Below are 25,113 nucleotides of genomic sequence, written 5' to 3' on the forward strand. Positions count from 1 at the left end.
TACAGACAATGTATCATCTTTGCTATTAGAATCATTAGTTAGCAACAGTAGAATTAAGTGTCGGAGAATGATTAGTAATAGAACTGGTATGAAGGGACTGTTGCATTTAAATTGATTAAAATATTTTAAAAAGTGCATGTTGACATGTCAAACTGTCATGTACATTTTCTCAAACTAACCAACCCTGAAGAACAAATGCTAATAGCGTAACAACATATTAGCCGCGTTTCGCACTATCCAGCCTTGTGAAAAAATTTAGTTTTGGTCTCTCTTCCATGCATCTAGGTTCCAGAAACTTTGCTAGAACCTGGGTCTCCCTTAAAAACTAGAAATCTTCACTGATTCTTCAGGACCAATTTTATCTTTTCTCCTCTATGTCCTCCAATACCTCAAGTTCCTATTTAATCTCCTAACTGTTTTTGACACATGCAATGTGTGTGTGTTTCTTAAATGTATGCAATCAACCACAGAAAAGTAATTCACAAAGGGGAACTGGATAAATAAACATATCAAACTAAACCAGTGTTTCTTAAACTTTTTAAGACAGAGGAACACCAAACAATAATAATTATTTTATTTTATTTTTTTTCAATGAGGAACACTAAGGATTTTTTGTTGAGGGGAAAAAAAAAAAAAAAAAGGTCGTCTGCCCCATTTTGAATTCTGTTGTTCTCTGCAGCACACCTCCGACTGCCTTGTGGCACACCGGTGAGGAACACAGTTTAAGAAACACTGAACTAAACTATCTTCCTGCATTGAGTTACATAGCAAAGATTTTTCTTCCCTATGCTTACAAGTTATGACAAAGATAGAGTATCTGCCAATAATTTTAGCTCTAATATTTTGAGCACACATCATAGTAATTAGTGCTGATGAAAGCTATTAACCATCGCCAAAATCCAATGAAAACTTTCTCCCTACAATTTACTCTCTCGTATTTTGTAAAGTCAAATTTTAAAGAATCTAGGGATGGGGCTTTGTTATTCCAGTCTAGCAAATCTCACTGCTGGGCCAAGTTTCCATGATATTTAGCCTGAAGCTTTTCCCTTTGTCCAATTTGGTTCTGTTGCTTGTAATTAAGTTTCCTCCGATCAACCTGAACTCTTCTTCTTCCGTGATGTTTACGCCCTTCAATTATTTGTGCAGCATTTCCTTCACAGTCCACTCAGTCTTCATTTTAAAATGCAAACCAACATCTTCGCTTTCTACTAATCAAAGGCACTAGCCATAAATAACTGCAGGGCACAATATAATACGGATAATTTGTAAACTAATCATGCTACTGTGGAATAGTCCGTCTGTATTTAAATCCTATCACCTATGAAGTCAACCATTGATTTAAGCGGGGACAGGATTTTATCCCTGTTGCCTGAAATGATAGACTGAAGGCCCAGGTCCCATTGCTCTATACACAGCCAAGACAGAAACAGCTCCTACTTCTCTATCCAAATAATGGAAAGAAAAGCTGCTCCAAATTCTGGTTTCCTAATATACATGCAAGAAGGTTAAAACTGCATCACCAAAAGAGTTCATATAACTACATCTGTCATTAAACAAAGATGACAGAACAAGCTACATAACATCTTTAAAAAAAATAAAAACCAGATTATTTTAGCAAGAGATGGAATTGCCAAAGCAATACTAACAAAATACTGCTTCAAGGGGCTAACTATTCGTAGAAGACCATACATACCAAACAAAATGCACTTACCTTTCTTCTTCTTCTAGTTCTTTGTTTTTTGTGTTGGAATGGTCACTCGGCATTACATGGAACCCATCAGCTAAAAGTCCCTTTGAACTGCTGATTTTATGGTTTTCAAGATTTACTTCTGTTGTTCCTTCAAAAGAAAAACAAAATTTACAAAAAAATTCAAGAGAAAAGACCACACTAGTGTTTTCAACTCTGTTCTTAGGGTAAGAATTATTTCTTTAAACCAGTAACCTTGAGACAAATCAGATTTGTTTTAAAAAGGAAAATATTCTAGAAAACAGAAAATATTGAGTACAGCAACAGATATATGCAACTGTTGCCACTAACAGAATGATTGAAAAATAATAATTTTATAGACTAAGGACATATGGTTACATAAGAATGATGTATGGTTTGAGCAAACTACAGTACCAGTGGCACATTTTGCTGTCAATAACGGTGAAATGAGATTAATTTTTATGCAATTTTCAGCATTCTGCAAAATTATAATATAATTATAATTTATAGACATGAAAAAGGAGCCATACTAATTTCTGATCTTTGTGAAAGAATAATAGTTACAACTTACAAACTGTAAAATCCCAAAGTCCCCAAATCAAAATGTGGAAAAAATACTAACATAGGAAGCTTCATATAAAAGCGGCGAGGAGTCCTGTGGCACCTTTATAGACTAACTGAAGCGTAGGAGCATAAGCTTTCGTGGGCAAAGACCCACTTCGTCAGATGCAGGTAGTGGAAATTTCCAGAGGCAGGTATAAATATGCAGGCCAGGATCAGGCTGGAGATGACGAGGTGGATCCAATCAAGGAGGATGAGGCCCACTTCTAGCAGCTGATCTGGAGGTGTGAATTCCAAGAGAGCAGAAGCTGCTTTTGTAGTTAGCAAGCCATTCACAGTCTTTGTTTAATCCAGAGTTGATTGTGTCAAACTTGAAGATGAACTGCAGCTCAGCAGTTTCTCTTTGAAGTCTGGTCCTGAAGTTTTGCTGCTGCAGGATGGCTACCTTTAGATCTGCAATTGTAGGGGAACACTTCAGTCTTCCTGGAGACACAGGTTTTTGTATGTTGCCATTCCTAATATCTGATTTGTGTCCATTGATTCTTTTACGTAGGGACTGTCCAGTTTGGCCGATGTATATAGCAGTGGGGCATTGTTGGCACATGATGGCATATATTACGTTAGTAGATGTGCAGGAGAATGAACCAGTGACAGTATGGCTGATCTGGTTAGGTCCTGTGATGGTGTTGCTGGTGTATATATGTGGGCAGAGTTGGCACCGAGGTTTGTTGCATGGATTGGTTCCTGAGTTAGAGTTATTATGGTGCGGTGTGTAGTTGCTGGTGAGCAACATATATTCACGCATTTACAAAAACAAGATGTCAGCTGATGCATTAGATAGAACTAATTATCAAATAATAAGGAAAAGTAGAAACATTAAATAAACCCAAAGCAAAATTCTGCTATTTTATACACTTTCTATTTATAAAGCCTCAAAAATACATTAACATATATCTGCTCACCAGTAAATGTTTTAGAAAGGTGAATACTTAAGAGCTGGGAGATGCTTGTAACTTTTAACGAACATCAATAACTGTAATCAGTTTTAAGCTTCTGAGAGCCTGAAATCCATATTCTAGCATGACAATGTAAACAAGGTTTGTATTAATTAAACTGTTTTAAGTCACTTTCTAGCCTGAAGGAAACTAATAATTGATTTCCTGACTTAATCCTCAAACACAGTATTTATAGTTATCTTATGAATTTGGCTTATTGGATTTGGAAATGTCACACAAACACTCCTTCAAAAGTTAGCTCCATCAGGAATAATATATTTCTCATATTGAATTAGACCCACCAGTGTCAACACTCTGTTCAGTTAAAACACACAGGAGGTGTTTAATCACATCAGTTATATTCCTAAAGTACAGAATATTACTCGATAAAGAACTTTAACTCAAAACATAAGAGGACTGCTCACAGCAGCTGAATATACTGTTCAAATGGAAAAAGGGAAAGATTATGAACAGTAATTAAAAAGCCATTATGTTCCTGGCACACTTGCAGTTGGAATTTTCATTTTCCATCACGATCATCGTCATTTCAAATGGAACAAGGTTAACGTGAACTCATCACCTTGTTTGCACCAGCCAGAGGAGGCAGCTTCAGCACAGTCCTTTAGTGTGCATCCCAATCGCCTGAACCACAGCACCATGTGACAAGCCATTTCTTGTCATTTGTCAACCTCATGTTTCCAAAAGGGAACCTTTAAGCGATATAGCCTTTTCCCTTGTGATTTGTATCTTTTTAAATTTTATGCAGACTGTACTGCTCTCCGACATTTGTGTGGCCTGCTCCCCTGCCTGAGCCCTGGGATGTTTGCCTGACCCAACTTCCTCTTGGTCTTTGAACTCTCTTTGGCTTTATCTTAGCCCCTGCAGTCTCCCGTATGCTTTGTGGAAAACTCCAGGATATTTCATTCACAATGAGTGAACCTGAATGCAGGTTACGTTGAACAAAAGGAATTTTATTAAACCCAGTGGCTCACTCTGGCCACAGCTTAGAGTTGCTTGCAGCCTAAGTCAAGTCTACGTTGGGTAGGTTTATCGACAAAAAGTGCTGTTGACGTGCAATAGTCTCCAAAAGTGAAAAGCGGTCAAGCCTGTTTTTCTGCCTCCCACTGTCAACATTTCATGGCCACATTGCTAGCTCCCCTGTCAACAGATTGGAGCAAAGCATTGTGGGTAAGCATCCCCCAGGGCAGTGTTGTGGGAAGGCAGAGCTGATCCCTGTGCTTCTTGGGATTCCTCGTAGGCTCTGTGAGCTCTCCAGTTGAGGAATGTCAAAGCAACACAGCACAACAGGAACTCTCTCTCCAGCAGCACAACAGGAACACTCCAAAGATTTGTTTTTTGTTTGTTCCCCAAACGGAGCAGCTTACTCGGCTGTCAGCTACTTCCCAGGGCTTTGAAAGGGGAAGGGCACATGCCTGCAGGGCAACAGAGATCACAAAACATTAAGCAGAGCCATTAGGGCAGGCATTGTGAGATACTGTTGGAAGCCAGTTCTCTTGCCAAAACAAACAGCTGGGTCCATGCTGGCTCTTTGTTGACAATAAAGGGAGGAGAAAAGACAAAAGTCTCTTTGCAGGGGTGGAAGTTTTTTGTTGCCAAAACTGGGTGCTTTCCCCGAAAGTCCCATTGTAGTGTAAATGCTCTGACTGTTTTGTCGCCAAAAGACAGTAGACAAAGCATGACTCTGGGAGGCTCCCATTTCCTTGTTGTACCCTCAATAGCAGCCCTTCCACAAAGCGTGCATCATCTGACTCCAGTTCCACAGATCACGGTACCCAGGGAAGAGTAATATGTCCACCCTGTTGGAGGCAAGCACACTGCCCACAGGCACGCAGAACCATATGTTTGAACAGTGACTTCACCCTTGAGTATGAAACTAGGAGATGAAACTGTCCATGGACTGACTTTGCTCAGAGTTCTGTCCCAACACACAGTGCAAACAGAAATATTTTCTCTTTCATTGTAGTATTTAAGGTGGAACTGGTTATAAAAATAAGAAGAACAAGTATCAGAAATGTGAGTCCTAGATGATGGAGTCCCTTGCACTGTGAAAGAAGGACCCCTAAATCACAAGCAGAAACCTAACAATGTAAATTCCAGCACCAATCGCTCTGACCCTTTTGGAAGCCTGAAATATCTCTTGGGTTTCACAGTAATGCCTTGCTCAGGAGGAGCAGTCGAATGAGGCAGAGAGGCAACCCCAACTCTCAGAAATGTCAGCATCCCTCATTGTCAAAGTGGTTTCTCAGAGCCTCCCGGATACTGATGGCCACTCTCTGGGCTCCTCTGACAGCACGAGCGTCTGGCTGTTCAAACTGTGCGTCCAGGTGCTAGGTCTCCTTCTACCCACAGCCAAAGCTTCACCTTTACTCACACAAATTATGTAAGCACCAGCATGCAACCACCACCTAGGGGATATGATCCTCGAAAAGGTCCAGCCTGCCAGAGAGACATCTCCATCTTGCTTTCAATCTGCCAAAGGCACATTCAACAACCATGCGGCATTAACTTAGCCTAGTGTTGAATCCCTCCTTACTGCTGTCCAAGAGCCCCAAGAAAGGCTTTGTGAGCCAGGGCTGTAAAAGGTAAGCTGCACCCCTTAGGATCACTATGGACATTTCAAGGGCTCGACAAACCATGGTGAAAACCACTCGCCAGCCCCACACTGTGCTTGTGCGAGACCTGCACTGCGCATGCGCGAACTGCTGGTGAACGGGGCAACCGGCTGAAATCTGCTCGCCACGGGTGAGTAGATAAGTGGATTTGTCGAGCCCTGTGTATTTCCACATCTCCCACTGTAATTTTCTGGTCTGGAAAGAAAGTTCCAGCACATACCTCACTGAACAGGCCTCTGTTCCTGAAGATGTATGCAGAGCCGGTCTTAGGAGTGGGCGAGCTGGGTGGGCATCCAGGGCTGCCATTTTCAAGGGGCCGCTGACAGAGCCAGTCTTATGGGTGGGCCACGACCGCATTTCAGCCCGACCTCCTGAATCCACCCCCCAAATTACTCCCTGACTTTTTTTTTTTTTTGGCTCGACAAATTTTCCACGGGTTTTTTTTTTTTTTTTGCTTGTCACATTTTTGTCCAGTATTTTTTTTAACCATCTGGTAACCCTACGGGCAAACCGGACAGTCGCCCAGGGCCAACAATTGGTTAGGACTGGCCCTGGACGTGTGCATCATCATGCACCTTTCCAGACCACCCCGCATTTATGTCTGTGAAATGCCCGTGGTGATCCACAAGCACCTGAAGTACCATGGAGAAGTGCCCCTTCCAACTGATGTACTCTGGGGAAAGGTGGGGTGGCGCTCCAATGGGACTGTGTACGCCATCGATTGCCCCACCACAGTTTGGAAAGCGCATTATCAGCAAAGCCAGCCACTGGCATCCACATTTCCCAGAGTCACAGTCCTAGGCACCAAAATGTGATGTATTACCCTGCTGCCCTGATGGTAGAATTCCCCACTGCAAACTGATTTGCAACTGGACAGTAGCAATCGGGAGTTGCCAGCTTCCACAAAGCAATGACCACATGCTTCTCTACCAAGAAAGCAGCTCTCATTCAGGGGTCCTTGCGCTGCGGTACAGGGGCCAGCTCAGCACACAGCTCCTGGAAGGCTGATTTACGCATCTGAAAGTTCTGAACCCACTGATCTTCACCCCACACCTGCAGGACAATGCAATCCCACCACTCAGTGCTGGTTTCCTAAAGCGCCTCTCTACTGTGCACAGCTGATCTGTGAGGGTACGTCTACATTGCATGCTTATTTTGAAATAGCATATCTACGCTGCAGGGAAGCTTCAAAATGAGTCCGAGGCAGACTTCCCTAATGTAGACGTGTTATCTTGATTTAGAGCCCCAGGAGGCACTGGGGAGGAATAACTTAGACCCACATCAGGGCCATTCTATTTTGAAATAGCAGCAGCGGAGTGCCTACACATGCCTTATTTCGAAATAGCTATTTCAGAATAGGCGTTATTCCTCATAGAATGAGGTTCACAGATTTCGGAATAAGCCGTCCGTTATTTTGAAATAACGAATGGCTGTGTAGATGCTTGTATTGTTATTTCAAAATAACACTTGTTACCTCAAAATAATGGTGCAGTGTAGATGCAACACCAGCCCAGTACAATGCGAATTTGGTGCTGTCCCTGTCACTCGCATGCTTCGTCCTCTGCTATTAACTGTAGGAGGAGCTCTGCAGCAATGTGCAATGTCTTAAGCACATTGAACACAACATGGGAGAGAACTGAGGGATCCGTGATTTCCCACAAGAGATGCTGGAGTTTGCAGTAAGGGCTATCATTTAAATGGTGTGACTGTAAGCCAGAAGCCCAGGTGGCTGATGGGATGTTTTTCCCATTCCCAAAATGCATAGCACTACATTGCGTGTTCCCACAGTACTTAGCAACTGAAAGGGACGCCAGGCACTGTGGGATGCATCCCCACATTGCTTTGCTCTTTCTGGCGACAGGGTGCTAACAGTGTGGTCATGAAATATCAACAATGGGTGGCAGAAAAACAGGTCCGATGGCTTGTGCATGTTGACAACACTTTGGTCGCCGAAACTTTCCAGTGGACACAGCCTTTGAAATGTCATATTCGAAGGCCTAAATAAAGCCCTTTCCTTAGTGCACACACATGCGACGAGCCTCACCCAATCCTCGGCATATTATTCCTACAGTAAGTTTCCTGTGCTAATTTAAATACTTCTCAGAGTCTGTGCTCATCTTGGCAGCCCCCAACCAGGAACTCCGCTTACATCCTGTCCAGAGAATTTACACTCCATTAGAAAACATCCTCTTCCTCCCTTTCTGTTGGTCAGCAATATGGCCCTGTCCTGCATCATCTCCTGCAGCCAAAAGATACCGAAATCAACTCTATTAGGTTTTGCCAAAGGACAATTATTACTTCAGTGACAGAAGGTGGAGCCCCTTGGGGATGTAGCAGCTCTCACAGCCCCCTTCCATCCAGGGCACCAAAGAGTCAGACTGGAACGAATGCCCACAAAATAAGCAGCATGGATCAGTTTTGCTAAACATGAGGCCTACTTATCTTCTTTCTGAAGAAATATGACTTTTGTAGCTTATACATTTTACCATTTAAATCATATAAATACAAAAATGCCATTACTATATTCTGTGCATTTCACTGAATAACCTAACTGAAGCAAAACTATACCCAGATTAAGTCAGTTTAACCTAACCCCTCACCTCTTGGAGGAAAAAAACATCATTAGATTCTCAGTGAGTTGTTTGGAATAAAAGTTAAATAATTTTCACTGTTGTTCTGTTACCTCTAGCTGGCCTCATCTGTCCCACTGTGAGTGTTACTTCTACTCTGGAAGGAGGCCGTTCACTGGATGAGGGTGGGAATTCAAAACCCTGGCTACCATGCTCTTCCAGCACAGCCTCAAGCACAGCCATTTCCTGTTGAAGTTTTTTTAAGTTGTTTTGCATGGCATCCTGTTGCTGCAATAGAAAAAAACTAAATTGTGTTAGTCAGCTTAATTGTTAAACAGTAAAAATTAATTTTTGCAACAAATACTTGTGAACGGAACTACAGCAGAACTATTCTGACTCCACATATTGAATCTAATTAATTTACATATGGGGTGCTTGGGAAATTACTGAGAGTTTTTATTGTAAAAACAAGCCACCCCCCATCATGACAGAAAGAAAAAAAATACATTCACTTTGCAAGTGTAAAACATTTTGAAATAGACACTGGCGTGGAGTCTCTCAGCCTTTTTTTTTAAAAATAAAGTACCCCTTTAAAAAAAATTATAAGTACCCCCAGCACTGATAGTTTTCAGACACACCAATTTTTCTATCATTGTAACACATGTGTTTCAACAACTTAATCGTAGTTGGGTGGGCAATTACATTTTTGGATGCAAAAAGTACAAAAATAACAAAGCACTGTAAAACTTAAAAATTCAGTTTTCTCCAAATTTCAGTTGTGTTGAGATACCCCCAGACCTCTCGAGTACCCCAAGGGTACTCGTACCACTGGTTGAGAAACACTGCTCCAAGCTATCCAAGCCTCACTGTGAGAAGCGAATACAGGAGTTGGCTCCTACAGCATGATTTACACAATTTCAATGATAAATTACTACTTTTTCCTTCCAGTCATCTTAACCTGTTGAATACCCTAAGACAACACGTCTATCAAAGTGGCCCTTGCATGCCTTTTGAATTGGTCCAAAATGTATTTATTTATTCAGCATTTCCTATTACATGAATTCCAGGCATACTGAGCCTAGTACACAAAGAGTTAACAGGCCACATTATTTAGAAAGTGGTAGTAACAAAGAGGCTCTGTATAAATGTATGTTCACTCTGTATAAGTTTATGTTCACTCTCCACTATAATTCAGGATTCCAACAGCTGTTTTCAAATAGGAAAAAATTTCATCTCTGCCCTTCTTAATGCAGTCTCTGATCCTTGAAAACGGCTATGCCCTCTACTAAAAACATGCTATTTACCTTTTCACATTGCACAGAATACATGGCTTCAGAGGATGCTTTTATAAACAAATGGTTTTCCAAGCTTGACAGAGGTAGTTTCTATAACAGTGGATATTACTTTGCCAGTTCCACCACTGCCACCATGTGGAACTTTCTAGCTACTGTATCACTGACCACGTAGAAATGAAAACAAGAACAAGTCTTCTATCGGTAAGTCCAGCCCAAAGCTCTTAGGTCTGGTCTACATTTGGCTTTTCAGGGTATGTCTATATTACAAAATTAAGTTGATCTAGCTTATTTCGGCAAACAGCCACTACAGCAATGACATTGGTTGCGCGTCTCTACACTTGGCTCCTTGTGTCAGCAGTGCAAAACCTCACCTGGTGGACAACTTCCGAAAGTAACAGCTGACGTAAGCAAAGCCTACACTGAAATGGTAGTTGGTCTAACTACATCTAATTTACGCCTCTCTGGCGGTGGAGTTAAGTCGGTGTAGGGGGTAGATATGTTGTGGGAGCAAATTTTTAGTGTATACACAGATTTAGGTTAATGTAAACTGCTTGTGTCAATCTAACAGTGTAATATAGATCAGGATTAAGTTACCAGTGAAGCTACACCACTGTAACACTATAGCATAGTTGTGCTACACCTAGGGCCACTGATGTGGGGGGAAGGACAGGAGGGGGCAATTGCCCTGGGGCCCAGTGATTTAAAGAGGCCTGGGATTCACAGATGCTGCTGCTGCTACCACAGCAGCAGTGGCCAGAGTGTCCTGGGTGACACGCACCGGGAGGAGCAGAAGGGCTGGCTGGGGGAGGCTACCACCAGCATACACCTTCCATCTGGGACCATGCCACTTCTGGAGGCCTGGAGATGCCCTCCCACCTTGCCCAGGACCTGGCAAAGTCTGTTGGGTGCCTCGGCTACACCATTACAAAACCATGACTTGAAATGGTGGGGCACACTTTTTGAGCATGAAAGAGCTAGCCACACAATAGGAAGGTGGAGTTTATTCTTCTTTGGATTCTCTGCTGAGACATCCAATAGGGTGTGTCAAAAGGCCAAGGGGAATTCTGTGGGGAGACTTGTCCCCTAGAAACTGGACTGAGGTCAATCAGCCAATATGTATGACCCAGGTCACACTTTCAACATGCGCTGGAATCAGTGACTGAGAAGGCAAAGACTTTGTGCTTCTAATTAATTGCCTTAGCAATCCTGCTCCTCTTCCCCCACAGACAGCGGGAATCAGACAACAGTAGAGTTGCAATTAAGTCTTTACCATAAATCCGATAGCAATTCCTACCAATGCAAACCTTTGGTGTAGGAAGCACAAGTTTCCATCACTAATCAAGTACAGAAAGGAAGTTACAGGCAGCACCCAAAATTAAGCATCAAAATCTTAATGCTTTATAGTGAACAGCCAGTAGTAAAATGTGTTGCTAATGCAAAAATCTGATAACGATCAGTATTAAAACAGCTCAGCAATTCTAGATAGTTTAAAATGTGAACCTAAGCGCACCCCTTCCCGTAGATCTATGGCTTTCCAGTGATGGTGGCGCCATCATCTTCACAGGAGTATCCGAGATTTTATACTACTCAGGCGTATCTGGAAAGCACAGTATACTCAGTGCATGAGCTTGCATACCTGTGTGGTAAGGATCTCGCTCTGGGAGGACAGTCCAGAAGAATCTCCTAGGTGACTCGCTTCACTGTCATATCCAGATGCTTCACCTTGAAAAACAGAAGTACTAACAACATCTCACACTCACCCATGTGGCCCATCCCTGTATGTTCACACTGAAGAGATTAAGGGTGATGTTTTCAAAAGCATCTAAATGACTTAGGAGCAAACAGCCCACGTTCAGAAGTAACTTAGGCACACGGATTCCTAAGGGGTGATCGCCAAAGGCAAAAGTAACAAGAGCACAAGTCCTCGGTGCTCTTAAATCACTTGGGCACTTCTGAAAAATAATATTCGTTTGTATTACTGCAGTACTTAGGAATCTAGTTATGCCCATTTGAGTCTCATTTAATATCAATGGACTTTAAGGTAGCATTTTCAAAAACTCTTAAGTCTGTGTCCTAAAAGTAACTTATGTAGGTCTCTTTAGGTGGGAAAAAGATATGCAATGATGCTGCGAATTTAAAACTTCTCTTATAGTAGTAAGTTAGGTAGAGCTGAAGATCAAACAACATCAACTTCCATTTCAGTGAATATTTTTTCTGGGAAAGCCACCTTAGAGCTAAGAGTGAAGTTTTGTTAGCAGATCTAAGTATCACATTCTCATATGAAATTCAGCCCTTTAGTCAACACGGATTGGGGGCAAATTCTTTCCAGGCTCCAGTTTATTCATTTCCTCTCAGCTCTAAAGATTACTATGAGAATTTAACTTTAAAGACACAAACAAAAATGCAGAAAAGTAAACCAGGTATTTATACTCCTGATTTGATAACACATTACTGAGACTGTAAGCTTTTGGGGGCAGGGACCATTTTTTGTTCTGTGCTTGTACAGCACCTGGCACAATGGGACTTCTGAGCGCTCCATAATACAAATAATAAATCTAATGCCAATTCCTGGCCCTGCTCTTGGGGAGCTGGCTACCACGCCGTGCTGCTGGCTCTATATCAGTTTGCCGTGCGGGGCAGCAACCAGCTTCCAGGAAGTGGGGCCAGCAGCTGGTGTGCTACTAAGCTAACTCTTGGTGCACACTGGCTCTGGCTGCCTGCCCTGCTCCCAGGAAGCTGGCTGTCGTCCCATGCTGCGGACTCTGCAGTATAAACTTTAAAGCTTATACTGAAGAACCCACAGTGCAGCCAGCTTCCCAGGAACGAGGCCAGCAGCCGGGACCTGGCTCCCGGTGCACACTGGCTGCCAGCCCTGCTTCTGGGGAGCTGGCTGTGCCACAGGCCCTGCAGTAGAAGCTACACACTGCAGACTCTGCAGTATAAGCTTCATACTGTAAAGCCTGCCGTGTATAACTGCTAAGAATTTTTAACGGTTACATTAACAGCTGTTTAACATCACTACTTTGTACCTAAATTTGGTTCCACATTCTGGTTTCCTTGGTGTTCATCTTCCAAATCAGTTTTTCTTCCTGCCAGCTCTTCATTACCATTTGGACTAGCTTCTTTGTTTCCATTGTAGCTTCCCATTTCTTTGAAACAAGGTGCTAGGATTACCGGATTCAATTCTTGTGGTCTGTTGGCTGAATCTTCTGACATATTGGACTGGGAAGAAAATAAGTCAACTGAGCATTCCGATTCTGGGCTTGGAGGAAGACACGCATCTCTTAAGAGGACTCCAGGCGTTTTCTGTTCAGCTTTATTATTGCCACTGCTACTGTTCGGCAACGCTAGAATCTCCTCTGGAGAGGTTGCTGAAGACACTTCCCTAGACTTGTTCTGTTTTGTAAGCTGTGATGGTGTGCTTGCTGATTTGTGAAATATTAGTGCCTGGAAGCATGGTAGTTCTTCATCTTCACTAGACTCCTCCTCAGAAGACTGCAATTTCCGCGCCAGTCTTCTGGGTTCCTGAACAAAGTTTTGTGACCTTGACTTAGAACTACTGCTGCCACTGTCCAGATCTCTTAACAAGGAATTCTCACCTGTTTTAACAAATACGGCAGAAATTTCTTTCCTGTCAATTTCACAAATGCTGGTGTTCTCTTTAATGTCACCTGCAGAGCACAATAAGCCATCAGGGGTCTCAGACAGCAATGGAAAACCACTAGTATCTTCAGCGGGTTGTTCTAGAGCCTCCTCTGAAATTAAGCACTCCAGCACACCAACGCTGGCATTTTGGGATACTTGGTCTTTATCACTCTTTACTTGTTTGCATTCCTCTTCACAAGAGTTCTTTTCAATTACTCTGCTGCTCAATTCAGCAGGGCTTTGACGACAAACTACAGGAGATACCCGCTGTAAATTTAATACTGGCCCTTTGTTTTCAGCTTCTATTCTTTGATTGCTTCCTGAACCGGAGGCTGCTTCATTAATTGTTCTTATATTAGTTCTTTGGATAATTTGCTCTTCTATATTACTCTGGGCACCTATGTTTTCATCACTTTTGCTAAGGTTATGGCTTATTTGACTTTCCATCAAAATTTCAGGTGAAACTCGCTTTTCCTTTGGCTGTCTCCGTTTTTTCAGTCTGCTCCTATTCTTAATCTTGGCAGTGGCTGCTCTTGGCGGTGAGAATAACTGTACTTGCTCAGGAATTTGTGAAATATTCTTGCCATCGTTAATACCATGTCCACATTTGGTGTCACTGGAAAAGTGAGTTCCTGGACTATGCCCAGAAATACTTCTAGCAGATTCACATATTTTAGGTTTCTCTCTCTCACAAATCTCATCCAGGCCCACTGTTTTTGTAAAATACGGAGGCTCATTTTTTGAGTGTCTAGTGTTATGCCTATATTCTACACAGTTCGCACCTGATTTGCTTAGAGTTTCAGAAGCAGTGCTTTCTGTCACTGATTCCTTCCCTGGATGGAGGGTAAATGACAGTCTTTTTGACTGTCTGAACATGTTTCGGAGATACTGCGTATCTAGCTCACTGTCTTCAGTTTCTGTGTTCAATTCCAAAATGCTTTTAGTGTCATGTGACTTCTGGTTCCTGAACCTTTCCAAGCCACTTTCCATGCAACATTGATTGGCTTTTGGTGAACAAGCATACAATGGTCTCTCCTCAGACTCACTTGCTGCAGGCTGATTATTCTCAGACACATTCTGCGCTGGGCAGGCAGCATGGTCCACATTTGTGGAAGGAGGCTGCAGGAGTGAATGGCTGCCTGGAGTCTCACTAACTTGCAAATCTGTAGCCAGCACAACAGAACAAGCATTTAAATTCTCCCCTGATAATTCAGCACATAAGAGGCCTTTTCCAGTCTGGATATCAGTAGAACTGTCGTCAAGATTAGGGTGTGTTTTGTCTGTTTCCAAGTCACTGGCCTTCAGACCCGTGCCCGACAGAGGTATGCTATGGTTCAATACAAACTGCTGCTCAATAGGATCTTTGCATTCAGTGGCATGGACCAACACATTCCTCTGTAACCCGGGGGAGGAATCTTTGTTTTCACGGACATGCTTTCTTGCGCTCTCATTTGGCTCACCTCTTCTCTTGGTGTCGTTTACAGTTTTCTCAGTCTGTAACTGAAGCCTCCTGCTGCGTCGGACTTGTTTCTGTTCTGAAGCAATTTTCCTTGGCTCTTCACTGCTTGGGTAACTATCAATCTGCAGCTCAGCCTGATCAGGGCAATCTAAGTTTCTCTCAGCTACCAGCTGCAGTGCACACATGGGCCTAGCAGAATGCCTGCTTTGTTTCGTCAGCGAACTTCTCATTTTTTTAGTACTCTTTTGGTTACAGATATTCTGTGCTGGCTCTCCATCTGTGCTGTTGCAAGTTACTTTCTCAGTGTTATTTTTCAATATGGATTCCCCTTCTCTGAGGGGAAGTTCTGCTGAAATATTGTCCTCATTTTTCCCACCCACTGGACTCCTGTTAACAGTGGAAACTTCACCATCTTTCTTCCCTCCAGCATTTCTAACAACAAAGCACTGATTAACATCTTCAGAGTGCTCGTTTAGAGCCTTTTCTTCTCTTTTCTTGACAAAGTCCTCAGGTTGCAGATCAGACGCAGTCTTTCTTTTCCGTTTTAATTTATTTGTTCTGGAATTACTTGATGGTTTCACATCAGCAGTAACATCTTCCACTTTTGGACTTTGTAGCATCTGTCTCGCGTAGACAGGAGGGGTTGATTTCCTCTCTCTTTTATAGGTTTTCCCAAATATTTTATCTTCAATGCTATGTACAGCTGATTTTGACAAGCTTCTATCATTTTCACATCCCACCACAACTTCCATGCAGTTTACCCTCGCGTCAGTCTTTTCTGAAATACAGGACTCTCTATCGGATACAGATGAATCTTCTTCTGCGTCAGCTGCCCCAGCTGGAGCATCCTGGGAGGAACTGGAAGAGAGAATCTCATTGCTTTTAGAAAACCACTCATTGACTTTTTGAATGCTTCTCTTCAGTCTTTTCCCAGAAACATGATTCAAAGGACTGTCATGAGGAGTCTTGGGCTGCAATAGATTCTTTAAAGCAGGTTCCCTTTCATGCAAGGAATTACTATCAGCTTGACATGTTTCTACAGCTCCTATATGCTGGACATCATTACTGGTTTCCTTGCTTTTACCTAAATGGTTTTCTGAGCTGAGTGCTAAGCCAGACTCTTCATTTCTACGACTAAATTCAGTTTTCCCAGCATCCGTTTCTTCGGCACTGTGGAATAAACTCGTGTCCTCTTTCAGTAAAGAGTTAGCATTAGCTGTTCTGTCACACTGCTTTGCCTCTGAGTTTGAAGCCTTTAAATGATCCTCAGCCACATTCACATGAGCAGCCTCAAAGTCTTCAATACTGTTCCAAGTGCCTTTGCTGTCTTCCTCTGAGAAACCGCATTCATCTGAAAATACATAAGACAGGCATGTCCAAAGTCCGGCCCGCGAGCCAATTGCGGCCCGTGGTCGGATTTAATACGGCCCCCGCTTCTCCCGGCTCCCCGGTGCTCGTTTCAACTGGCGCGCGCAGCGCAGCGCGCCGCTTCGGGCCACGCTGCCGCCGCCGCCGCGGTCCTAGACCCTGCCCTGTAGGGCACGTCCGCAGCCCCGCTCCCCCGCTTAGCTGTGGGTTCGCCCTGCCCTCGGGCCGCCGTGAGGCCAGCGTGCCCTGCGCTCTCCAACCCCGCGGGCCCTCCGCTTTGGGGCTGAGAGTGCGGGGACAGCCCCCGCTTCCTCCCCCTCTCCTGGCTCCCCGGTGCTCCTTTGAACTGGCGCGCGCAGCGCGCCGCTTCCGGCCGTGCCGCCGCCGTCCATGGCGGCCGCTGCGGTCCTAAAGCCTGCCATGTAGGGCACGTCCGCAGCCACGCTCCCCCGCTTGGCTGCGGGTTCGCCCTGCCCCCGTGCCGCCGTGAGGCCAGCGTGCCCTGCGCTCTCCTGTGCTGCAGTCCAGATCTCAGTTTCACCCTTCACATTAGTGTAGGCAAGTTTTTTTTTCCAATTGAGATGAATACATTGTAAAATCTCAGTTAATGTCAGTTGGTCTAAATCAGTTATAAATATATTTGGACACAACATGTATAGTTGGTGTTATGTTCCTGTTCATATTTTTTGAACTTAAAAGTTGATAATATGTAATATACTTTACAATGTTCCTGACATATATTTCAGCTTCCTGGATTTTTTTTTCATCTGGCCTTCAGATATGAAAGGCAGAATGATTTAACACCTGTTTAGATTTGTCATCCATGTGACGAAATGAAAAGTATGCCGTTTGCAATAAACTTTGCATAAAATAGTTAATTTGCATTTAATTTTAATGGTTCAAAGAATGTCAGGCAAAATGGTCGGCCCTCATGCATGTTCACTTCTTCAAATCTGGCCCTCTTTGAAAAAAGTTTGGACACCCCTGACATAAGATATACAAGTTGTTAAGCACTGCACGGTTTGCAAACACAAGAATAATGAAGTGCTTAACAGATAGTATTTTGTTTGCAAACACACAGAAATTTTATTAATAAAGTGGTTATAGCTTTAGAAAAACCTGCATGAGGTACAACTACTAGAATCATTAGATATCTTCTGTTTAGTTATTCCAGACCTGGCTCATCTCTCATTTTTCCAGGATATTTCATTTCAGGGTTTTATTACTCCTGCTACACCATCCTCTTTCCTTATCTTCAAATTAAATTAATTAATACCAAGTCATTCATTTTTCAGTTTTTTTAGGTGGGCACGTTATCAAGTTTTAAGGTCTATTGTATACAATGTTATCCCATTTACACTACAATAAGTCTTTCAATTGCCAATGCTTCAAAACATTTTTAGAAATGCAATTATGACAAAAAAAAGTATGAGTCAGTTACAAATACAGACTTTGTTTGAATACCTGAAAACTCACAGAAAGTTTACTGGCAAAAGAAAGGTAGAGCTGCTTGTGAATAGGGGTTTTTGGGGTTTTTTTTTGCAAATGGCAAAAATAATTCATTAACCCCAGAAGCTCCTGAAATTTCTCTGGATTGAATCAAGTTCAAGGTCCTTATCTTCAAGGTGCTCTATGGTTTGAGCTCAGGATATCTAAAAGCTTATTAAAACTTCAGGATGAGGACTGTGGTCAACTACTCTACTGCCCTAGCAAAATGGAACTTTTCCTATTTGGGTAAAGTTTGCATAGCTTCTCTGAAACTAATTCTCGCAGGAACTAAGGACCATTACAAACCTCGCCATTTTCTACTCTTTTTCAATCTGCCTTCTTTAATTTAGAAACAAACAAAACCTTACTAATATAGTCCACTGAACACACAATTCTCCCTATGTAGAGAGGATGGGAGAAACACTGAACCATGTGTGACATATGTTCGCTGTGATGCTTAATGCACATGGACACCACCATGATGAAGGTGATATAAGAACCAAGGAAGAAAAGAATTTGTTTTAAACTTGAAACAAGTTTATTTTCTGTTGCCATTCTCACAGGTTAAATATCTATAGCCCTGTGCAGATATAAAATTTGTATTTGCATCCACAAAAATGAGCCGCGGATATCCCCATTGGCATCCACAGCTGTGGATACCCGTGGATATAAAGCAGATAACCTGCCATTTTTGCAGGGTTCTAGAAACAAAACTTCTATGCACATCAATATCTGCAAAAATGAGCTGTGAAAATCCACATCTATGCCTAACGTTTTAGTGTGTCTAATCTGTAAACAGCTAGTCTCATAACTAAATACATGCTAATCGAAGTCATCAACAAAAAATAATTAATTACAGGGTGAGAGTGCACATTCCCTAATCATGAAAATTAAAGTTTTAATTTATAGGAAGCCAAAATTAATACTGTGATTTCAAACTTCCTTCCTGTCTGTAAGTACTATTTGGAGGCAAATTATCACTCATACCTAAGATATCGGATGAGAGTATTTCTCCTGCACCTGACTTGAAAGTCCATGCAACCTGAGGCTTGTCATGTTCCTTCTCAGCATATTTTTGATCTTCTTCACACTCTCCTTTTTGTGGTGGAGTCTGAAATGATTCTCTCTCCCCCATTCTGTTGGGAAGTATTGTGGAAAAAAAAATCCATGTAGTCACAAATGCAATACTGTTTTGAAATAATCAGAAAATAATATATTATACCCAATAGCAAGTGTAAAGATTATTTATCAGCAGTCCTGTGGCACTTCGTCAGATGCACGTGGGTCTTTGCCCACAAAAGCATATGCTCCAATACGTGGGTCTTTGCCCACAAAAGCATATGCTCCAATAAATCTGTTAGTCCATAAGGTGCCACAGGACTTCTCATTGTTCTTGCAGATTCAGACTAACATGGCTACCCCTCGGATATATTTATCAGCAGTGTTCCCGCTAACATTTTCTATCCTTGGGCGGATTGGATTTTCTTATGTGGAACACTATTATTGAGGTTGTATGTGGACGGGTACCACCAGGACAAACACATATATATATTATATATTTCAAATAGTTTATAGATATTGAAGAAAAAATATTAAAACAAGGGATAATTAACAAGCAGAGGGAGCTTAGTCCAAGTACATCTGTCCTTTTCTTGTTGAGGCTGGAGTGAGGAGTTGGTATTAATTATCAGCTGATTGGTGACATATAAATACAAGCTCTGAAATATGACAGGAAATATATGATGTGGGGGTGGGGAGGAGGTGAAAGAATAATGTAGGACCCTCCTGATACCAGTTCTAAACCAAAATATCTTTCCCTCCTGATACCAGAGCTTGATTTTGGCTATGATGAGTTTGTTAATATGTGGCAATCTGACTGGAGATGTTAGAAAGCTTGGGCTAAAATGTAGTTTGGAAGTAGGCAGATCCAGAGCAGAAAAGTAAGCAATGCTGAGTCTGCATTAGCAGATCTTAATAAAGGATCTGACTTCATTTGTTTTGATGTTTTACGCTGCTTTTGTAGATAAGGATTCAGGCTTTAGTGAATGAATACTGGAGCAAAAGGCCTATCTCATGACATTTGCATGATTACATTTCAAACAAAGTTTACATAGGTATTGATGGCTGAAGGTAAGAAAAGAATGAGTCGTCCTGTGGCACCTTAGAGACTAACAAATATATGGTATAGTATCATGAGCTTTTGTGGGCAAAACCTAGCATAATATCATGAGCTCATCTGAAGAGGTGGGTTTTGCCCACAAAAGCTCATGATGCTATACATATATTTTCGTTAGTCTCTAAGGTGCGATAGGACTACTCATTGTTTTTAAAGTTACAGACCTACACAGCTACCCCTCTGAGACTTTTGAGGTAAGAAAGAGTGTTCTGGATATTTGGTGCATGTTTTTTATGCTTTTACTTAATGGCTATGTCTTTCATTTGTTTATATAGCTGTTTTCGGTATGATTAAGAAGGACAAATCCTTCCACTTAGGAAGGAACAATCAGTTTCACACATACAGAATGGAAACCGATTGTCTAGGAAAGAATACTGCTGAAAGGCAGTTAGGGGTCATAGTGGACCGCAAGTTAAACATGAGTCAGCGTGAGACACTGTTGCAAAAAAAGCGCAGCGGCAGCAAACATGATTCTGGAGCGCATTAACAGGAGTGTGGTGAGCAAGACACAAGACATCATTCTTCCACTCTACTCTGCGCTGATTAGGCCTCAATTGGAGTATTGTGTCCAGTTCTGGGCACCACATTTCAAAACAGATTTGCAGAAATTGGAGAAGGTCCAGAGAAGAGCAACAAAAATGATTAAAGGTCTAGAAAACATGAGCTATGAGGGAAGACTGAAAGAACTGGCCTTGCTTTGTTTAGAAAAGAGAAGACTGAGGGGGAACACGATAACGGTTTTCAAGTATCTACAAGAGTGTTACAAGGAGGAGGGAGAAAAATTGTTCTCCTTGGCCTTTGATGACAGGCCAAGAAGCAATGGGCTCAAATTGCAGCAAGGGAGGTTTAGGTTGGACATTAGGAAAAACTTCCTAACTGTCATGGTGGTTAAACACTGGAATAAATTGCTCAGGGAGGTTGTGGAATCTCCATCTCTGGAGATATTTAAGAGCAGGTTAGATAGACATCTATCAGGGATGATCTAGACGGTACTGGGTCCTGCCACGAGGGCAGGGACTGACTCTATGACCTTTCGAGGTCCTTTCCAGTTCTAGGATTAACTTGCTCAGTCGTAGCTTCCCTTTTGAAATTGTAGAAAAAAAAGTAGCATCTGAAAAGGTACGAACGTTCAAATGGTGAAAAGCGAAATATTCTCCATAGTGACTTATGGATGTGACTCCTGGGACACTAATGTTAGCTGGCAAGGGAGTTCCGAATGTTGGTAGAAATTAGATTTAATTGTAAATATATCTTAAGACATGCTTTGTGAATAATGTTTACTATAGCATTGCCATTTATTAGGAAAAATTCCTGAAAAGTGCCTAGTGCCGCTAAATGCTGGAGGCCCCTTTGACAGCACTGTAGCATATCTGACCCTCTGCAACCCAACAGCAAGGGGTTAAATGAGCTAAAGTAGAAAACAGCAACCACATTCCAAGTATTGTGCTCTTTTACATACCCAACAGGACCACCTGCTTTTTTAAAAAGATCTTCAGAAGAATCAGATCCTGGAAAAAAAACAAAAACAAACCCAAAAACAACAAATCAGCTGCTAGCACTCGGATTAAAAAGGAATTCAAAGAGCAAACCAGGATTTGATATGATTTCAATGTGGTGTTTTCGCACAAGCAGCTATGCTCTCTTTTTCACAGTTAAGTTCTATCGTCTTATACTATGTGAAGTCCCTCTTGATCATGCCAGTACTTTATGCTGGGTGTAATCTCTCTGTGCATATGCATGGTTGCCCCTAGCACAAAACAATATCCTGAAGCTTTTTATACAGAGTCAGCAGGTGAAAAGTTCTGATTTTGGTTTCTAATTTGTTACCCAATACAGAAGGTACTGACTAATGTCAAACATGGGACTGGAAGTTGGGAGCTCTAGCTAATATTCTAATCCCTGCCCAGGCTTCTGTGGCTCATTTTCTCCACCTGTGAAGAGATAATTCTTCATTCCTACACATGGTGTGAGTCTAAATTAATTAAGAATTCAGGACACTCACATGGAATCAGACCTCAACTCCATCTAGCCCAGTATCTTGTTTCTGACAGTGGGCACTGCAAGCTGCTTTAGAGGAAGGTGACAAAACCCCACTGAAGGCAGATGTGTGATAATCTGTCCCTACCATTAGGTTCTCATCCTGATCTCTAGCTGTTAGAGATTAGAACTGAAGCACAAGGTTTAATTACTAATCACCATTTTTGATATGCATATAACTATCCAATCCCTTTTTTAATTTTCTGAAATTCTTGGCCTCACAGTTTTCTTGTGGCAGCAAGTTTCATAATTTACACATAATTTTTCAAATAATTTCCTTTGAGCAGTTTTGAATTTCTCATTCAATACAATTAAATGTCCTTTTGTTCTTGTTTCTCTGTTTCATAATACACTTTGCGATGCACAGCCAGAAGTTGCTATTCAAGTATTATTGTGCTTTAGATCAATATACTTACATTCAAGGACTCTTACCCAATTCAATGTACACTGCTTTTCCAGATTCACATTTCTGCCTTTTGTTTCTGAGGGAACTCCTCCTGACCATGTTTTCTGCAACCTGGGCAGCAGTGTGAGCTTCCTGCCAGTAAAAGAATACATAGGAAGTGGTTACTGCAAAAAAACAAAAAGTAAGCCCATCAGGCTGAATTACGCTGTCTGTAGGACAGTCAGATATAATATGGAGTATAAAGGAGAATGTTTGTATCTGTAGACTCTGCACAGAACTTTAACTTGTGCAGTTCATGGGAGTGGCTTCAACTGATTTATTGGAGAGGTATTCTGCAATTAATACAGATTCTTGCGGTGGAGAGCAGAAATGTCATTTGTATTTATTTAACATTTCAAAACATTTCTGTTACAGTTCTATCATATTTAGCAAAGGATTTTATTCAATATTTGGCAGATCAGACAAGTGTCCTAATGGACAGTAGAACTGAGATTAGACTAAAAAAAATTACCACACATTTTTACTATAAATGGCCAAGACTATTTTCTTCAAATTCACCAAAAAATTGAACAGTGGTCAGTGTTTAGGTGGGCTTAAACTAAACAACTCTTTTTAAAAGTTCTGCTGCAAAAATCATTCCCCCCCCCCCCCCAACATCAGCAATTGCATGGGAGTAGAAAAAAAACATGCAACAGAAAGAAGCTCATGTTACTATCAGTGAAGCAAGTGGAAAGGCAACTTTTAAAAACAGTTTTTATATTTTCAAGGTTATTACAGGCTATTACAATGTCAAGTGATTTTCTTTTATAGTTTTTTTTTAAAGTCTGCAATGCCCTTTAATAGTTATTCATTTAGAATTCACCATCATTCATTAGTAGAAAAAACCTTATAGCAGTAATTTCAGCAACAGTTAATAGATATTACAGCCATTGACATTAAAAACTAATGAAGCCATTTTATCTAAGCAACTTCTTTAAGAAGAGTTATTCTACAGGGAAGATCATACACGAATACTTCCTATGTCCAGAAAATTAGAATCAATGGTCATTTAAAAATCAACACAATATAAGGATTTTTGTTCCTTTATATTAACACAATGTTGCATTTCTAAATCACTAGCCATCAGATGATATTCCAGATGAAGGCGAGATTAAAAAAAAAAAAAAAATTACCAAGGTAGGATTCTCTTTCTCTTGTTCTTTAATTCCTTTTTGTCGGTTTCTGTAGCCCTTACTTTGGATGATAGAATCTTCCTTCCACAGGAGATCAGCAGAATTGGTTTCTACAGGATTTTTAGAAAAATCCTGACTACTTAAAACTGAAAAACAGTAAAAGATAGACATTAGGAAACAAACTTTCTTCTGCCACAACCATGATCAGCCATTGCAATTAACATACTGCACAGACTACGGTGAGAGATTATGCCATATACTATCAAAGAAACTGAGGAACCACCTGATCAGTATCCTGTACAGCAAACAGGAAAACATCAAAAAAGAGCTCTCCAATCTGGAGACTTTCATAAAAAAACAACCTTCCACACAGCTGGGCTACGTCTACACTGGCCACAATTTCCGGAAAAGGGATGCAAATCAGGTAAGTCAGGATAGGGAAATCCGCGGGGGATTTAAATATCCCCCGCGGATTTAAATAAACATGTCCGCCGCTTTTTTTCCAGCTTGGGGAAAAGCCGGAAAAAAAGCGTCTAGACTGGCGCGATCCTCCGGAATAAAGCCCTTTTCCGGAGGATCTCTTATTCCTACTTCAAAGTAGGAATAAGAGATCCTCTGGAAAAGGGCTTTATTCCGGAGGATCGCGCCAGTCTAGACGCTTTTCTTCCGGCTTTTCCCCAAGCCGGAAAAAAGCGGCGGACATGTTTATTTAAATCCGCGGGGGATATTTAAATCCCCCGCGGATTTCCCTATCCTGACTTACCTGATTTGCATCCCTTTTCCGGAAATTGTGGCCAGTGCAGACGTAGCCCTGGAGTTTACTAAAATAAGACAGGAGATCTATATTACACACTTCACTTCTCTACAGAGGAAAAAGGACGGTAAGTGGTCTAAAATCCTACCTGCCACATGGGGCCACAACAGTGGTATCCCTAACTCACCCAGCAATATCGTCAATCTATCCAGCTACACACTCAGCCTGGCAGAAGAGTCTGTCCTACCTTGGGGACTCTCTTTTTGCCCCACCACCTCCACAAACATGATACAGTACTGTGGTGATCTGGAAGCCTGTTTTCACTGTCTCCAACTCAAAGAATACTTTTAATACAACACTGAACAGCGCACTGACACACAGCTACTCTCCTATCAACAGCACAAGAAAAACTCCACATGGACTCCTCCTGAGGGCCAAAATGACAGTCTGACCTTCTTGGTCAGCAATTGGCGTATCTCTGTTTACAGCCATTCACGGTCACAGCAGCCTGGGCCTTCTGTTCTGTGTGCCCTGCACGCTCCAAGCAAGCAAAAATGGATGTTACGGGGGGGTTCCTATCTGGCTACAATGAATATATATATGTATATATATAAAAATAAAATCAGGGCTCGCCGAAATGCGGCGAGCCCTGCTCGCCAGCCACACTGTTTGGCGATCTGAGCATGCACAGATTGTTCTGCGGCTCTTTCAGGTAACAATCTACTCACCACGGGCGAGCAGATTGTATTATTTGTCGAGCCCTGTATATAATGCTTCCTCCGACGTGCACGTGCAGAAATTGTGGAAAAACAGCATCGCTTGCCTCATAACCTCAGTTGTGCAGAA

At 41.9% G+C, this 25,113-nt stretch overlaps 1 protein-coding gene across 7 annotated transcripts in view; it reads right to left on the reverse strand.

Moving 5' to 3' along the window:
* Nucleotides 1-25,113, reverse strand: part of BRCA1 (BRCA1 DNA repair associated) — a 78,830-nt gene that overhangs the window by 36,625 nt on the left and 17,092 nt on the right. For 6 of the 7 annotated variants that reach the window (XM_075911346.2, XM_006125700.5, XM_075911348.2 and 3 more), the window contains 8 exons: nt 23,514-23,659; nt 22,368-22,473; nt 21,358-21,406; nt 18,710-18,858; nt 12,792-16,217; nt 11,399-11,484; nt 8,581-8,755; nt 1,712-1,838 (listed from right to left, as the gene is read on the reverse strand). In XM_075911346.2, the coding sequence (XP_075767461.2) occupies nt 1,712-1,838; nt 8,581-8,755; nt 11,399-11,484; nt 12,792-16,217; nt 18,710-18,858; nt 21,358-21,406; nt 22,368-22,473; nt 23,514-23,659 (4,264 nt within the window). Of the gene's footprint in view, nt 1-1,711; nt 1,839-2,022; nt 2,723-8,580; nt 8,756-11,398; nt 11,485-12,791; nt 16,218-18,709; nt 18,859-21,357; nt 21,407-22,367; nt 22,474-23,513; nt 23,660-25,113 lie in introns of those variants that run through there. The other variant, XM_089773948.1, reaches the window with a different exon arrangement.

This window comes from Pelodiscus sinensis, chromosome 29, assembly GCF_052426305.1.
Source record: "Pelodiscus sinensis isolate ZL-2025 chromosome 29, ASM5242630v1, whole genome shotgun sequence".
NCBI lineage: Eukaryota > Metazoa > Chordata > Testudines > Trionychidae > Pelodiscus > Pelodiscus sinensis.